The 17,839-nt window shown below is 39.3% G+C and overlaps 1 protein-coding gene and 1 pseudogene across 3 annotated transcripts in view; both read left to right on the top strand.

The window, feature by feature from the left end:
* LOC145469998 (GFP-like fluorescent chromoprotein cFP484) overlaps positions 1 to 17,839 on the top strand; it is a 90,598-nt gene that overhangs the window by 33,804 nt on the left and 38,955 nt on the right. Inside the window, exon 1 of one of the 2 annotated variants that reach the window (XM_081453828.1) lies at positions 14,336 to 14,688. The exons of the other annotated variant lie outside the window; for it this stretch is intronic. Within the exon in view, the coding sequence (XP_081309954.1) occupies positions 14,686 to 14,688 (3 nt within the window). The 5' untranslated portion in view covers positions 14,336 to 14,685. Of the gene's footprint in view, positions 1 to 14,335; positions 14,689 to 17,839 lie in introns of those variants that run through there. 2 annotated transcript variants of the gene reach the window in all.
* On the top strand, positions 14,807 to 17,319 carry LOC145470005 (GFP-like fluorescent chromoprotein cFP484; annotated as a pseudogene). Its single transcript, XR_014042408.1, has 4 exons — positions 14,807 to 14,892; positions 15,687 to 15,911; positions 16,280 to 16,505; positions 16,908 to 17,319. The product of XR_014042408.1 is annotated as a GFP-like fluorescent chromoprotein cFP484 (transcript).

The raw sequence follows: 17,839 nt of genomic DNA, 5'->3' as shown, positions 1-17,839 counted from the left end.
TCATTTTGTTTTTACATGGAAGCAAAAATTTGGAAAAAAATAGAGGTCAGCGTTTTTTTTTCGTTACACGAAGAGTTGAAATATTAGAGCAGAGATACATTCCTTCTTAGAAGTTATTATGCAGCTTAATGAAATAATAACTTAAATAACTTCTGTAATGCTCTATAATAACGTATATTACTGATACACTTCATTTAGCTAGTGTTAACCTTCAAATGTTTTGTTTAAGAAAGGGTCAAAATATGGCATCAAAAACGCAGTCATTTTTACGACTAAACTGCTCTGCACAGAGCTGTTAACACTAATAAGTTTATCAAGTAGCTTTCAGGCCAAACAAGATAATTGAGTCACCCTCGATCTTACAATGCAAACAGTGAACACTAGAAGCGTTTCTGGAATGTTGGGTGTCCTTGGCCCGGGGGTACTTTGGGAACTTTTGGGTGGGAATGTGCCGCTGGGACCCTGGAGCCCTTAGCCTATACCAGAGCTAGTTCAGCTGAATTTTGCTACCCTATACTAGAGTAAACTCCCCAAATCCCTCCATCTATCGACACTGTTGAGGCTGATTTGCGTAAATTTAAACTTGCCGATTTGATTTTTTTATATTTTTGACTGGCAGCTCCTGGTTTCCTTAGTCTAGATAAAATCTTCAACCAACTAGTCAGTTTTGTGAAAAATAATACCCTATTTTAGACCCAAACGCTCTGATTTATATACCCTATCCTACAGTAAACTGCTTGAAAACCATACCCTTCACAGCGGCACATACCTATGTAGCCTATATATGGCAGTGCCCACCCCCGGTCCTTGGCTTACGATTCCCCTGAAAAGTGAACGCGAAGTAAACGGGTGTCCAAGTGCTAGTAAAACAGTCAGTCGGTTAGGGATGTCCACTATTTTCGCAAGTGAAATCGTAAGAATTACGATAACGTAATATTTTGTAACAGGAGAAAGTCATGATCGGCTAGCTTAACATCTGATTAAATGACTTAATTTATACAAGACTGTTTCGTTCTTTTGACTTAAATGTTCGTTAGAAAATCTAGTAGGAACCCTCGCCTTGCGGTCAGCCCGTTAATACGGCCACCTCGTTATTATGGGCACTATATTCTGGCCCGAACAAAAGCTCAGTCATTATTATTATTATCATTATTATTATTATTATTATTATTAAAGTCTTGCCGCTTTTAACTTATGGTGCCGAGTTCAATCCGTGAGCCTAGGGCATTCATAAGTCTCAATGCTGGATTACTTGATGGATAGGGTCCTCCTAAGTATGTGAGCAGTTCCTGGGAGAACGCTCTTCTGTAGCTCTGCCTCTAATATTGCCTGGGATCTTGCCAATGTAGTTTTCTGTCCCCTTCTTGACAAGCCCGAAAGCTCCAATGATCACTGGGACAGTTGTTGTTTTCATTCCCCACGTTTTCTCGATTTCAATCTCAAGATCTTTGTACTTTGTGAGTTTTTCCATCGTTTTCAAGGAGGTGTTCCTTTCTGTGGGGATGGACATATCGATAAGCAGACAGGTTCTTTCCTTCTTGTCTTTCACCACTATGTCTGGTCTGTTTGCTTTTATCTCTTTGTTGGTTTGGATTGGCATCTCCCAAAGTATAGTCGCTGTTTGGTTTTCTGTCACGGTAGCTGGTTATTATTGTTATTATTATTATTATTATTATTATTATTATTACTATTATTATTATTATTTCTTTTTTTTTTTTTCATTTGAAGAACCCTTTTAATACGGCTACCCCGTTAACACAGCCAGATTTTTGTGGCCCGTTGGTGACCGGATTAACGGGAATCTAGGGGATGGTTCCTCTAATATGTGATACACTTGAGACGGTTGCCATCTTGGATATATATGCCTTAGCGAAGAGTTATTTTATCTCTGTTGATAACACATATTGTCGTTAATCCAGCACCATCCGGGTTAATTTCAAGTGCCGCAATTGATGATTTCCGTTCTAAAAAGGAATTTAATGTTTGCAAAGGCCTCGTCTTATGTTTCATAATGTTAATCGAGATGAATAAGATAAAATCATATTTGTGTCAATGAAGCTGTTGACCAAATTATGAATTCAACATTTTCCACGACAAGACTCAAGGTACATTGTAATGCCCGAGCAGGCAGCAAGTTAAAGCATTCATTACAAATACTGTTGACAACGGCTTTGAAATCTAAGTTATCCTAAACATCCGATAAAAGGTTCCATTTCGTTTCTAGATGGACTTCCTCGATGTATCGAGAAGATTTTCTTTCTCTACAACTCAGTCAAGCATATCGTATTTGTCAACAGTAAATTCACTTGAGCACGAAGATGATCATCAATAGTCGTTTGCTGCACTTGAAATTAATCCGGTTGGTCTTGGATTAGCGACAAGCTATGTTATAAACAAAGATGAAGTACCTCTTAGTCTTGGAATATGCGTGATGATAACAACCTCAAGGGAAGAAAAATAGCTATTGTCATGCACAGACACTACTGATCAATGGACACTGTAGTTTACTGCACTATCAAACTGCTATGATCAAATATTAGAGTAACCATCACTTCATCATGCATTCACTTCACCCATAAACAACATAAAAAGAACGTTTAAACAGTGGCCAAAGTATACAGGATTGTAAATCATTCATTGTCTCATGACCATGTCGTTGAATTTAAAAGTTTATCACTACAACGTAATTGTCACATTAGAAAGTGCTATGAATCTTGGCACACCATGACGACCCCCAGTGCGGGGGTCTCTTGTCCACTCCTAAGACAATTAAATCTGAAAGTATTCTTTCTTTTCTTGTTACCAAATATTTTAAAGTGCATTACCATACAATACTCTTTATATCATAAATGGATTTTATGAGAATGTTACGTGTTTACACGTAAATCAATATCAAAGCGAGATATTCTAAACGTAAATTCGCGATTTGAAGAGTATTTTGTCGCATTCGAGCATGTCTTTGTATTAGGAACCCATGCGAAGAGACACGAACGTTCGTTTACCTACAATTCTCGCTTCGAATTTCTACATAATTTAGGAAATTACTCTCATAATTACTTAAGATACCTTCTGAATTGTTTTCCTCCCCAAAAACCATCTTCAGGATCTTTGAAATCGTGCTAATTTTGTTCCACGGGCTCCGGGATAAACTATTGGTACAGTTAGGATCGCAGTTAGGATCCCGTAGTTAGGATCCCCCCTTTGGATCCCTAAAAATTGCCTTCAATTTTCCAAATGTTTCCCGGGTAGACCTTAATTAAAAAGAAAATTTCTCACGCAGTCGTAATATGGAACGATTTGAACAACAGATGGTTTTCAAATGACGTCACGGCGGCCATATGACCATGTGAGTGAAAACGATCTGTAGAGGACAACGCGAATAAACCTGGGCACAAGTCCCGCGCAATACAAGAATTAAAAAAAAACTGTCAATAGACTGTGCAATTCTCCAAGATCGCGACCGAAATTAAAACTCACATAATGCATTTTTATTGCTGAGGTATTTCTAAAACTTATAGTAGGCATTGATTTGTTTTAACCGCTGTAATGAATTTGCATGCACTATTTCATTTGTTAAAAAAAAAAACCAATTACTCTGTTGATAACTGTCACTGGAACTGTACATGCAGAGCACGCTGCAAATGATTTAGTTGAAAGGAATTCAACTGCAGTCCTGGTTCGAGTCGTATCAGAGCGGCGCTGAAGTATGGATGCCTATTTAATAGACACCCATTTTCGCAATGGTAATATCTGTTGGTTTCTCTTCCCACCATCCGATGCCCAGTTTTGTCTATGTAGAAGTCCTTTTCACAATGGCGAACAACCAAACCAGTAAAGATAGGACCACTGGCGTCCAAAAACTCAAATGGGCATCCTGCACATTTCTTTATCTTATTGTTAATTGGGACAATTACAAATGGGTTGTTGTTGTGCTAAGGCATCTTCTGGTGACTTTGATAGACATGGGGAGGAAAGTGTGGATAGCCTGCTGGTATTGCTGTGCTCGTTGTGGAGCTGCCACTGTTTGGCAAGAGACCTCCACTTGTGAAACGGTTAGAGAATCCACTGCTGATGGCTGTTGTGCTTACCGCAGGTGGTAGAGCTCTGCTTGTTGTGAAGCTTCCACTGTTTGGCAAGAAACCTCCACTGATGGCTATTGTACCTGCCGCAGGTGGTAAAGCTCTGCACGTTGTGGAGTTTCCGCTGTTTGGTAAAAGACCTCCACTGATGGCTGTTGTACTTGCCGCAGGTGGCAGAGCTCTGCTCGTGGCGGAGACTCCAATGTTGTGGAAGAAACCTCCACTGATGGCTGTTGTACCTACCGCCAGAGGTAAAGCTCTGCACGTTGTGGAGCTTCCACTGTTTGGTAAGAAACCTCCACTGATGGCTGTTGTACTTGCTGAAAGTGATATAGCTCTGCTCGCTATGGAACTTCCACTGTTTGGCAAGAAACCTCCACTGATGGCTGTTGTACTTGCCGCAGGTGGTATAGCAATGTTCGTTGTGGAGACTCCAATGTTGTGGAAGAAACCTCCACTGATGGCTGTTTTACTTGCCTCAGGTGGTAAAGCTGTAGTTGCAGCGGATACTCCACTAGTCAAACTCTCAATGACCCCACTGCTTACGGCATGCTCTTCACTTCTCAGAAGCTTCTTGACCCGGGCAACTGTAATCGATTTTTGCTGAATAATGTCGTCATTTTCGTTGACATTCAATTTTCTCAGCATGACCCATATGACATGCATGCATATGTCTCTGGAAGAGACCATGCCACAGTCACAAGTAGGTGTTTCGCTTATTTCTACTAATCTTATCCTTCCACCGTCTAGCGGTTCGAACACCGTTCTTGTGGGCCCGGCATCATATATTTGCGTCAACGTTACTGACTTTATGTGAAGTTTATATGAAATAATTCATATATGAACTGCGGTTGTAGATGAAAGTGAAGAATGATCATCGCAGTTAATTTTCCAATTTAAGCAATTGGAAAGAAGAAGCCTGAAAAAAAAAATCAGGGCTTCAACGAGATTCGAACCCGTGACCTCCGCGATACCGGTGCGATGCTCTACCAACTGAGCTATGAAGCCACACATTGGGAGCGAGGTCAATTAGTTGAGTTCATATCTTCCCGTGAGGAGTGAAATGATGTGAAGTTTATATGAAATAATTCATATATGAACTGCGGTTGTAGATGAAAGTGAAGAATAATCATCGCAGTTAATTTTCCAATTTAAGCAATTGGAAAGAAGAAGCCTGAAAGCCTTTCATCTACAACCGCAGTTCATATATGAATTATTTCATATAAACTTCACATCATTTCACTCCTCACGGGAAGATATGAACTCAACTAATTGACCTCGCTCCCAATGTGTGGCTTCATAGCTCAGTTGGTAGAGCATCGCACCGGTATCGCGGAGGTCACGGGTTCGAATCTCGTTGAAGCCCTGATTTTTTTCAGGCTTCTTCTTTCCAATTGCTTAAATTGGAAAATTAACTGCGATGATCATTCTTCACTTTCGTTACTGGCTTTGTTCGCTTAGCCATCGAGAGCGACTTTTGGAACACTTTGCTTCTTCCCTTTCGTTTTCTGAAGGAAGCCTTAGCAGTTTTTCGTCCTTCTGCCTGTGTGCTTTCATTTTCCGAGGAAGACGAGGCGCTTAAGGCGCCTATATCATCACTTGTAGAGATCCCTGTTCTTTTCGGTGCTCTGTGACTCGAAGAGGGGTCAACAAAGGATGAGGAAGAGTAAAGGCGTGGATTGATGTCTCCTGCTTCGAGCTCCCTCGCAAATTGAGCAGCTCGGTCTCTCTGCCTTCTAAATGTCGCTGTGTGTTTTTGACGTTGCATTGGGCAATGGCCCCCTTTGTAGGTTCCACTTTCATGCATTTCTAATTTCGATTTCAGCAGAGCACATTCGACAATATGTTCTTCGGCTACTGTGGCCAGCGACTTATTTTTGGCACCTCTTGTGGCATTACGCGAGTGGCCTGCCTCTGCCATATTGGTATTAGGCGTGTCTGCACTCTTAAAGGCGCGGAATACATGCATTCGTCTTCTGAACCAAAATTTGTTGAACCAGGATTTAATATGGCCTCGTTTTTCTGTTTTTTTGTCCGTCCAGTCAATTAGTTTTCTTCTGTTTGCCTCAAATGCGCCAGGGGTAGGTGCGATATATATTTCGTGCAACATCTTTCTGAAAGTTTGCCCATGATTTTGTACTCCAACCTGCCTTTTGTCCATTTGTGGTAGAAAGGCTGCATCTCTCCTAGCGCCCTTTCATTCGCCGTGCTTATGATCAAGGAAGCATACAGTGAACGCTTAAAGATGTAGTACTTTGCCAAATCGTTTTTTTAAGATAAAGTCAAGTCATGGCTGGAGGCAAACGGGTTTTCAACAGCAACCATCGAAAGGATATCTACTCCCCCCCCCCCCATCCCCCCTGGATGGGATGCTAGTTCATCGCAGTGTTCTCCCCAACAGTAAATTGGCCGGAAGTATTTCTACTCCCCCCTGGATGGGATGCTAGTTCTATACAGGTTGAAAGATTCATCGGGAGGGGGGGCTGGGTGGTGGAAAACAAGGGAGGGGGCATTTCTTTTTTTAAATTTCTTTAGGGATCCGAAGGCGGGATCCTAACTGCGGGATCCTAACTGCGATCCTAACTGCGATCCTAACTGTTGAAATAGCTAGCCTCACGGGCTCCGCCATTTCAAAAGTGAAATTACTTGATCTCGCGAAATTCGTCATGTAGGCCAAATTCAAGTGTGCTACCCCAAAATCGCCCAGTAAGCGAGTAATTTTATTAACCTTCTGTCCTCCGAATTGGAGAAATTTGGATGATACCATGTACCATAGTTAGAGGGCCGGATAGGGTTGAGAGTTTTAACAAAAACAAACTTCCCCCGTACGACTGGCAGTAATTGTTATTTCCGCTAATGTATAAAAAATAGACAGCATTTACATTGTTGTTCCTTAGTTCTAGCTAACTCTTACAGGTCTTGGCTTCGGAGAACTCTTCCATCGACTCAATTTTGACCTTCGCTGGATACAGAGTGAACTATTTGTGGCCACTGAAAAAATATTAAAGTCAACAAATGTAATCAAAATATAGCCATTGAAATATGGTTGTTCCCACGGTTAACATCCTAAAGCCAAGGCGATTCAAAGTCGTGTTCGTGAACAGAATAAATCATTGTTATCCCAGTTACGTAACAAAAGCACGTCATCTCGATCGCGTACTGACCAAACAGGGCACGCACGGTCCAGAATCAAAACTACTAGAAACGAGTGATCGCAAACGATCGAAAAAGCAAATCGTCTCAAATGCACGTGCTTTGCGATGATGCAATTTGTTTTCGCCCGGCCACAAAAACCCACTCTAGTCTGCAATAGGACTCTATTCCGTCTTTTATCGAATGCAATCAGAGTGAAAAATTAAACCAGTTCAAAGAACACCCCAAAACGTCGCCGAAAACAACAAAAGAAGCCACCAAAAAGAACAAAAATGACGTACCATGTGGACACGAAAGCGGGGTCAAAACACCCTGGAAAAACTTAGAGGGAAGGCCAATTTGCAATCTTCACAAAAAATCTCGTTTTTTTGGCTGCAGACAGGTCGGAACGAAATTAAGTTATTATATAACTTATAAGTTTACCGAAACTGGAGCCGTCACGCAACGTGTCATCAAAGGTCATCAAATCGGAATTCAGTAGACGGAACCTCAACTTGCTAACAATAAAGCAAGGAAATCAATTCATCCACAGAACAATAGTGGACTTTGTAACTTTGTTATATCCGTCTGTAAAACTTCAGCCGTTCACATAAAGATAATGATTTCAGCGACAGAAAGCTATTATCACAGACGCAGTCTTTCATTACTGCTAAGAAGGAGTGTATGTAAAAAAGCAACAAACAAACAAACAAATGTGTCAACACGAAGCCATTTTTAAGCTGTGAATTTGTTCTCAGCCATAAATCTGTTGTTCCTTACAGCTGTCCTTCATCGGGTCACCATATTTCGCAATCGTGCGTGACAGTATTAGTCTCCCGCCATTCCTCTGAGCTGGAGATGGATCCGCGAGGAAACACATCGATGCGAACCGTAGTACTTATAGTTAGATTCAAAACTAGCTGCATAACAGCAGGAACTTGTTTCAACCCGTTCTACAATGTCCATATCTCACAGAAGTTCTAGCGACTGCTGGAAGTGAGGAAAACGAGATCGATACGAAAAAAGCAGGGTAAAGGAAAACAGTGAAGTGAACTCTTGTTCACTTACGAGACAACAGTATTCTGTTTTAACAAACATTTTAAAGTTACATACTATTGTGTTCTTTTTCTTTACTCCGTATTTTAGAATTTTTATTAATTCTTTCATCAATTGACTGTTAAAGACTGCAGTTTAGAAAGTGAAAAGCGATCTTTTAATCGACATCACATACACATTAGTTTCCGTCCTATCGATCTGACCCGATCAGCCACTAGCCGTCGAGGCGTTGAGCACAGAAGAAAGCCAGACAATATAGAGAGTTATAGCTTTCTAAAAGGCTGGTTTTCACTTTATGACTACAAAACTTTGCAATTATGACGCTGTTGTCGTTTTTTAAGTCTCAGCTTGTGTGAAATTTCGATGTCGCTGGGGATAACTTGGACATCAAAAGTAGCTGCGATCTTTAGGATGACTTCCTCAGTAGACTGGTACGAGTTTTCGAGGACTCCATGGAATTCTAAGCTGTTTTAACCTGCTTGATTTCATGTAGGTCTGGTTTGTCTTGTTCGCTTGAAGAGGTGTCCTCGTTCTTCGTTTCAACCTCACCAGTATCCGCCATGTTTGATCTCTTGGCAGTCGATTTTTCATGGCTCTTCTGTAGATCCACGGTCACCCCTTCTGTTTTTGTTTTGTTTGTTTGTTTGTTTTTGTTTTTGTTTTTGGTTTTTTGGTTTTTTTTTTACCAGGTTGCATCCGAACACTGATTTAGAGATGCAAAATTCCCTCTTATTCTATCGATAAGCACCGTCCTCTTTACCCAAATTATATGATTAAATTCCAGAGACCTTTTCAAAATGGAAATAAAACCTCGATGGGTTCAATATTTTCGAGAGCCGAGTTCATTTGACATTCCAGAAATATACTAGTTTTCATTGTAACATCAGGTAAGAGTGAATGAAATTATCTTCTCTCCTCTGCGCTACTCGATAAACTTAGTTATGTTCACCACCTATGTGGAGAGGAGCAGATTAGTCGAAACAAATGACCACGCTTTTGATCTTAATCATACTTTGACTTTCTTACGTGCTCAACGCCTCGAAAGCTATTGGCTGATCGGGTCAGATCGATAGACCAGCGTGATATAAAGAGTATTGTATGGTAATGCACTTTAAAATATTTGGTAACAAGAAAAGAAAGAATACTTTCTGATTTAATTGTCTTAGGAGTGGACAAGAGACCCCCGCACTGGGGGTCGTCATGGTGTGCCAAGATTCATAGCACTTTCTAATGTGACAATTACGTTGTAGTGATAAACTTTTAAATTCAACGACATGGTCATGAGACAATGAATGATTTACAATCCTGTATACTTTGGCCACTGTTTAAACGTTCTTTTTATGTTGTTTATGGGTGAAGTGAATGCATGATGAAGTGATGGTTACTCTAATATTTGATCATAGCAGTTTGATAGTGCAGTAAACTACAGTGTCCATTGATCAGTAGTGTCTGTGCATGACAATAGCTATTTTTCTTCCCTTGAGGTTGTTATCATCACGCATATTCCAAGACTAAGAGGTACTTCATCTTTGTTTATAACATAGCTTGTCGCTAATCCAAGACCAACCGGATTAATTTCAAGTGCAGCAAACGACTATTGATGATCATCTTCGTGCTCAAGTGAATTTACTGTTGACAAATACGATATGCTTGACTGAGTTGTAGAGAAAGAAAATCTTCTCGATACATCGAGGAAGTCCATCTAGAAACGAAATGGAACCTTTTATCGGATGTTTAGGATAACTTAGATTTCAAAGCCGTTGTCAACAGTATTTGTAATGAATGCTTTAACTTGCTGCCTGCTCGGGCATTACAATGTACCTTGAGTCTTGTCGTGGAAAATGTTGAATTCATAATTTGGTCAACAGCTTGATTGACACAAATATGATTTTATCTTATTCATCTCGATTAACATTATAAGACATAAGACGAGGCGTTTGCAAACATTAAATTCCTTTTTAGAACGGAAATCATCAATTGCGGCACTTGAAATTAACCCGGATGGTGCTGGATTAACGACAATATGTGTTATCAACAGAGATAAAATAACTCTTCGCTAAGGCATATATATGCAAGATGACCACCATCTCAAGTGTATCACATATTAGAGGAACCATCCCCTAGATTCCCGTTAATCCGGTCACCAACGGGCCACAAAAATCTGGCTGTGTTAACGGGGTAGCCGTATTAAAAGGGTTCTTAAAATGAAAAAAAAAGAAAAAGAAAAAAAAAGAAATAATAATAATAATAATAATAATAATAATAATAATAATAATAATAAACCAGCTACCGTGACAGAAAACCAAACAGCGACTATACTTTGGGAGATGCCAATGCAAACCAACAAAGAGATAAAAGCAAACAGACCAGACATAGTGGTGAAAGACAAGAAGGAAAGAACCTGTCTGCTTATCGATATGTCCATCCCCACAGAAAGGAACACCCCCTTGAAAACAATGGAAAAACTCACAAAGTACAAAGATCTTGAGATTGAAATCGAGAAAACGTGGGGAATGAAAACAACAACTGTCCCAGTGATCATTGGAGCTTTCGGGCCTGTCAAGAAGGGAACAGAAAACTACATTGGCAAGATCCCAGGCAATGTTAGAGGCAGAGCTACAGAAGACCGTCCTCCCAGGAACTGCTCACATACTTAGGAGGACTCTATCCATCAAGTAATCCAGCACTGAGGCTTATGAATGCCCTAGGCTCACGGATTGAACTCGGCACCATAAGTTAAAAGCGGCAAGACTTTAATAATAATAATAATGATAATAATAATAATAATAATAATAATAATAATAATAATGACTGAGCTTTTGTTCGGGCCAGAATATAGTGCCCATAATAACGAGGTGGCCGTATTAACGGGCTGACCGCAAGGCGAGGGTTCCTACTAGATTTTCTAACGAACATTTAAGTCAAAAGAACGAAACAGTCTTGTATAAATTAAGTCATTTAATCAGATATTAAGCTAGCCGATCATGACTTTCTCCTGTTACAAAATATTACGTTATCGTAATTCTCACGATTTCACTTGCGAAAATAGTGGACATCCCTAACCGACTGACTGTTTTACAAGCACTTGGACACCCGTTTACTTCGCGTTCACTTTTCAGGGGAATCGTAAGCCAAGGACCGGGGGTGGGCACTGCCATATATAGGCTACATAGGTATGTGCCGCTGTGAAGGGTATGATTTTCAAGCCGTTTACTCTAGGATAGGATATATAAAACAGAGCGTTTGGGTCTAAAATAGGGTATTATTTTTCACAAAACTGACTAGTTGGTTGAAGATTTTATCTAGACTAAGGAAATCAGGAGCTGCCAGTCTAAAATATAAAAAAAATCAAACCGGCAAGTTTAAATTTACGCAAATCAGCCTCAACAGTGTCGATAGATGGAGGGATTTGGGGAGTTTACTCTAGTATAGGGTAGCAAAATTCAGCTGAGCTAGCTCTGGTATAGGCTAAGGGCTCCAGGGTCTCAGCGGCACATCCCCACCCAGAAATTCCCAAAGTACCCCCGGGCCAAGAACACCCAACATTCCAGAAACGCTTCCAGTGTTAACTGTTTGCATTGTAAGATCGAGGGTGACTCAATTATCTTGTTTGTCCTGAAAGCTACTTGATAAACTTATTAGTGTTAACAGCTCTGTGCAGAGCAGTTTAGTCGTAAAAATGACTGCGTTTTTGATGCCATATTTTGACTCTTTCTTAGATAAAACATTTGAAGGTTAACACCAGCTAAATGAAGTGTATCAGTAATATACGTTATTGTAGAGCATTACAGAAGTTATTAAAGTTATTATTTCATTAAGCTGCATGATAACTTCTAAGAAGGAATGTATCTCTGCTCTAATATTTCAACTCTTCGTGTAACGAAAAAAAAAAACGCTGACCTCTATTTTTTTTTCCAAATTTTTGCTCCCATGTAAAAACAAAATGATAACTTGATTGATAACAAACCCAAAATATGTCCAAATTAGAGATTATGATTGATTGATTGATTGATCGATCGATTGATTGATTGATTATGACGGTGAAAACAGGCACATCTTACATTGTGACAATAACGCCCCGTTAATACTACGTGAAATTATGTTTCTTTTGCAAAGAGAACAAATTTGTCAAAAGAAGCCATTTTTATACCGTTTTTTTGTGTCAGGCGAGAAATTCCTTTTCTGCTTGACAGCTATCCTTTTTGGACTCATCAAACTTCTCAAGCGTACGTGACGGTGTCATTTTCTCGCCAATTGTCTGACCTACAGATGGCGAGGACACATATCATCGCATGTGTGGTAAACGCCCTGTTGGAAACGAATGGGTGAGTTGTCAAATCGTTATCATCGCTCTTCCTTCTTCGCCCAAAATAGAAAAAGAAAAGAAAGAAACATTATCAAACTTATAATATTCCTTTTGTTAACAAATAGTTTCTCTAGACCTACATGTACCTCTCCAGGCGATATTTCGAAATAGCAACTTTTAATTAAGGGCCAAGGACTTTCAACATTCTAGAAATACTTCTGGTGTACACTGTTTTGCACTGTAAGATCATGGAGGAGTGAATTGATGAAATTATCTTGTTTCCTTTGGACTACCTGTACTCGGTAAACTTACTAATGTTTACCAGCTATGTCGAGAGCAGTTTGGTGAGAAAATGACCACGCTTTTGGGACCATATTGTGACATATTGTGTTAATGGTAACGTAATAGAGTTCAAAGTAATAATAATAATAATAATAATAATAAAAATAATAATAATAATAATAAAAATTATGAACTTTACATTCTCTTGTGCCAGATGATTGACTTGATATGAAGAAAATTCCATGTGAGAAATGTTCGCACGATTACACTTGTCAAAAATAACAGGTTGACACTTCAGTGGCTGACCATTTTAAAAGCACCTAGACAGGCGTTAGCTGCCTTCTACAAGTTTATTAAAATGATATGAAACAAGTAACAGTCAAGAAGTTTAATTACAAAGTATTTTTTGTCGGTGCTTTAATATTTTCTTCTTGTTTTTTAACCGAAACATTAAAGGAAAACAACTCCATGTGAACGATGTTCAAATGAATACACTTGCCAACAATAACTGGTTGACACCCCAAGGGTTGACCATTTTATAAGCGCATAAACGGGCAGTACCTCCCTCTCATAAGGTCTTTAAAATCTGATGACTCAAGTACCTTTCGGAAAATGTAATTGCAAAAGATTTTTTGCTTTTGGTTTTGATTAGGAGTCCTCTTTATCCAAAGTTTATAATTATCTTCCAGAGATATTTTCAAGGGAGAAATAAAAACTTCGGTGGGTTGAATTTTTGACCTTCCAGAAATACTCCTAGTGTCCACTGTTTGCGCAGTAAGATCTTACAGGGGAGAATGAGATCATACTGTTTCATTTGAGATACTCGATAAACTGACTTAATGTTCACCAGCTGTTTGGAGAGCGGTTTAATCGATAAAACCGCCGTGCTTTTGATGTCATATTGCAACTTTTTCTCAACCGAATCAGTTAAGGTCAACCCTAAAGCTAACGGAAATTAAGGAAAATCAAAATAAGTTAAAAATTCTTTACTTTTCCTCAGGTTATCGAATTTGATATAATGAATTCTTTACTTCCACTTGTAGAATTCCGTGTTTTCAATAATAATAATAATAATAAATTTCAAAACTATAACAAAATTCTCGATCCTGATTGGCAATCAGCAACCCGATTTCAGCATTAATTGGACGGTGTACGCGTCATGCTTGTAATTGGACATTGTAGTAGGACAGTACGCGTCATGCCTGTGTAATTGGAGTACGCGTCATTTTGCGCGCGCTGTTGCGGTGCACTTTGTTGAGTAAACTGCTGTGTTTTCAGTAACGACGTTTTAAAATCGTTCAGCGATCAATCGATGGTTTGTTCGTTTCTCGAATTTCGTCATAGTTTTGATTGATTGGTAACAGGACATCGTGTCGTCCAGCTCAGTCTGTAATCATACTCGCGATTAACAAATCGGACTAGCACTCCCGCTTCGCGGTCGTCCGATTTTGTTAATCGCTGGTATGATTACAGACCGAATTGGATTCCACTCAGTCCTATTACCATTATTAACTAAATGTGATTAATGTTCGCACGATCACACTTGTCAAAAATAATTAGTCGCTACCTAAAGGTGATTGCCATGTAATTCAACGAAAAAGTGCGGTTCAGTACGATAGACATAAAAGGGCTGTTCTTCGTGAAAAAGGATTGTTTTGTTATTAAGGGTTCCTGGCTTATAATTGGTCCATGTGAGATTCTGGGTGTGACATTCAGGTTTAAAGCAGCATCGTCCACGCTGAGGTGCCATTCACCCTGGTGATTTGGAAGCGAGCACATCGAGAACAACAAGAGCTGTATAAGGCAGATATCTTACTTACGTCTACCATCATGGTAAGTGTTGCACAAGAAAAGGCATTTTTTTTTCAATAATGAATTTATTCAACTGCTTATTCTTAATTGGTGAATAATCTCAGATTTATCCCAGTTTCACCTCGCAGAGTGTAATTAAATGAAGATCAAGCTGCGAATGGAAGGCGCTGTAAATGGCACAAGTTCGTGGTTACAGGGGAAGGAAGAGGCCAGCCTTTCGAGAAAGTAAAAGTTGAGAAATCAGTGGTAAATCATTGTGGTCAGTTTTACGGCAGCCTTGCTTAGTTTTAGGAAAAGTTACATTTTGTCAGTAACAAGATTTAATACCGAGAATTCGTCTAAAGCCGTATTTCTTTCAGAAAATCGCAGCAGATAAATGGTCTATCTGTCGTTTCTTCGATTTTATGACCTTTAAGGCGACGCACTAAGAACATAGCGAGAAAGACTGCAGCAAGGCTTTCACAAATTTACTCTTATCCTTACCTAGAAATCGATACCTAAAATGTACCTACCCGTCGCTCTATTTCACTTGTGACAAGAATTTTAGGGCTACATGAAAGGTTTTGTTTCGTTCTGTTAAATAATTATGCCAATTCATAGGCTCTATTTGCTATGTATTTCTTAGCCATGCAACATTTATCTGAAAACAAAGTTTTGATTACTTGAATTGGGTTATATCAGATTGAAGAACACTCCCTCTGTGGTGTGACCAGACTGTGAGTATCTAACCTCTCCATTTCTAGTTTATACAGTGATTTCCACTCCAAAAAAAAAAAAAAAAAAAAATGATTTCACTTTTTATTGCCACTAAACAAAATTGAATATCTTACTACGATAAGAGGTGGTTGCGTCGTCTTTTGTTTCAAAAGATATTCACTTGTTAAATTGGGGCTCAACCAAAGAACATTTCTACTGTCATTATCTTTCAGCACTATGTAACAGAGAAAAACGTTCTGCATTGTATTTGAATAGTGCTTTTTCTCACGTCTTTGGTTTCTTGTTTGTTTTTTAGGGGAAAGCAGACTATGGACCTGGCGGTCATAGACGGCGGACCTCCGCCTTTTGCTTTCAATATCTTGACAGTAGTATTCGATTACGACAACAGGGTATTCGCCAAATACTCAAAAGACATACCAGACTATTTCAAGCAGTCGTTTCCTAAGGGGTATTCCTGAGTGGTATTCCTGGGAAGGATGCATGACTTACGAAGACGGAGGCTTTTGCACCGCCACAAATGACATAAAGTAAGTAAGCTGATGCCTCCCGATAAAAATATTTAAAGAAACTTTTTTGTTCCAGTCAAGTCACTTTAGTTTAATTTCTTGGTATTTTGTTGTCATTTTTTCCCTTTCGGTACACTTTTAACTTCCTTATTCCTTTCTCCTTTTATATGGACTGCAATGTTAAGTGTGAACCACAAGTTTAACGTATTTTTCCAAAATAGTTCTCTCTGCGTATAACAAAAAGGAAGAATGTAAAAGAAATCGCCCCTGGTTTCATTTGATATCATGCATTAATTTTATTGCCAGCTATATGCTTGTAAAGGTCAAAGTGTTCCTTTTATCTTTGTATGGGAACACTGACTATGCCTCATTTCTTTTAATTTTATCAGAATGAAGTAAGACGTCGACAAACGTGACTGTTTTTTTCTATGAAATTCGTTTTGATGGGGTGAACTTTCCCGCCAATGGTCCAGTTATGCAGAAGAAGACCGTGAAATGGGAGCCATCCACTGAGAAAATGTATGTGCGTGATGGAGTGCTGAAGGGTGATGTTAACATGGCTCTGTTGCTTGAAGGAGGTGGCCATTACCGATGTGACTTAAAAACTACTTTCAAGTAAGTTTTTCTTTTTTATTATGCGTTTAAGATGTTGATGACTTGCAATAAGGAGACATGAATAAGTTCATCAAGACATCAATAAGTTTTAGTGGTCACTGTTACAGTGAAATCAGTGACCTTAGCTGCGACTTCTAGATTAGAGATGCCCCATGTGGGGATTGGTGTTGAACAGTCCAAAAATATCTGAACCGCAAACACAAGATCACAAGTTAGTTATCCAGTGAACAACCTTACCTAGGAGGGAATATGTATCTTTTGTCAGGATAGTAAAGTTCGGAAGGTGGCAAGGATCAGGCTACAGTAGTAGTTTGCACTTTTAAAACAGTATTGTATTTGTTATATGCTGATACACTCAACCCAGTGTCACTAATTCGAGTTCCTTTGCTTCTTTGCATGCAGAGCTAAGAAGGTTGTCCAGATGCCAGACTATCACTTTGTCAATCACCGACTTGAGATAACATGGCATGACAAGGATTACGACAAGGTTAAGCTGGATGAGCATGCAGAAGCTCATTCTGGGCTGCCAAGGCAGACCAAGTAAAGGCTTAACGAAAAGCCAAGACGACAAAGAGTACAAGAAAGTATATATATATATAATTTCAATTCAAAGGCATTTCACTCGGAATTAGTATTTGATACGTTCAATTCAAGAATTTATTTTGGGATTTGCTAAGCACTAGCTTCATTGTTAAATTAAGTTAAAGACGGTTTAACATTTTTTCCGTATTACAACATAGACAAAGACGTCTTAAACCCAGTAGTGGTCAAGTACAAGTAAGAAAACTGTGGTGAGAATAAACTTGTAGTCGAAGCCAGGTTTTGCAGAGTTTCTTCTCATAGAGTAGTGGTTTTGGAAAGATTTTGAATTTTTCCTCCCCCTTCATCGCACCTTAAATTTTTTTGGTTTAAAACGGTAAAGTACAACAGGAATCACACACTCTTTCCTTTCTTTCTTTCCTTTTTAAACTTGGGAAATATGATTTTCCCGAGTTGTAGTGGTGAAGCGATTTCACTCCATCACTCCTTCTTCACTGGGTCACTTCCTGTTAGACATTTTAAACCTCGGGAGGGGGGGGGGGGGGGAGGAACTCAAATATTAAAAGGTCAGGGTTGTTCGTCGGAAAATTTGAATTTTACTCCGAAAGGAGACTAATATGGGAGTTGCTCGAGCCTATTAGACCCCTAAAAGATAGCACTTAAAACGGAATAGGTTCGACTTGCCAATGCAAATTTGTGGTGCTTATCAACAATCTAATGTCATGGCCCTCTGAAATTAAGTTAAAAACTTCTTTAGTGGTATAACGGAGACGAGACAAGAAGTTGGATACTGA

The sequence above is a fragment of the Orbicella franksi genome, chromosome 15 (assembly GCF_964199315.1).
Source record: "Orbicella franksi chromosome 15, jaOrbFran1.1, whole genome shotgun sequence".
Taxonomy (NCBI): domain Eukaryota; kingdom Metazoa; phylum Cnidaria; class Anthozoa; order Scleractinia; family Merulinidae; genus Orbicella; species Orbicella franksi.
Note: the sequence above shows the minus strand (reverse complement) of the source record. Positions and strands in the feature narration are given on the sequence as shown.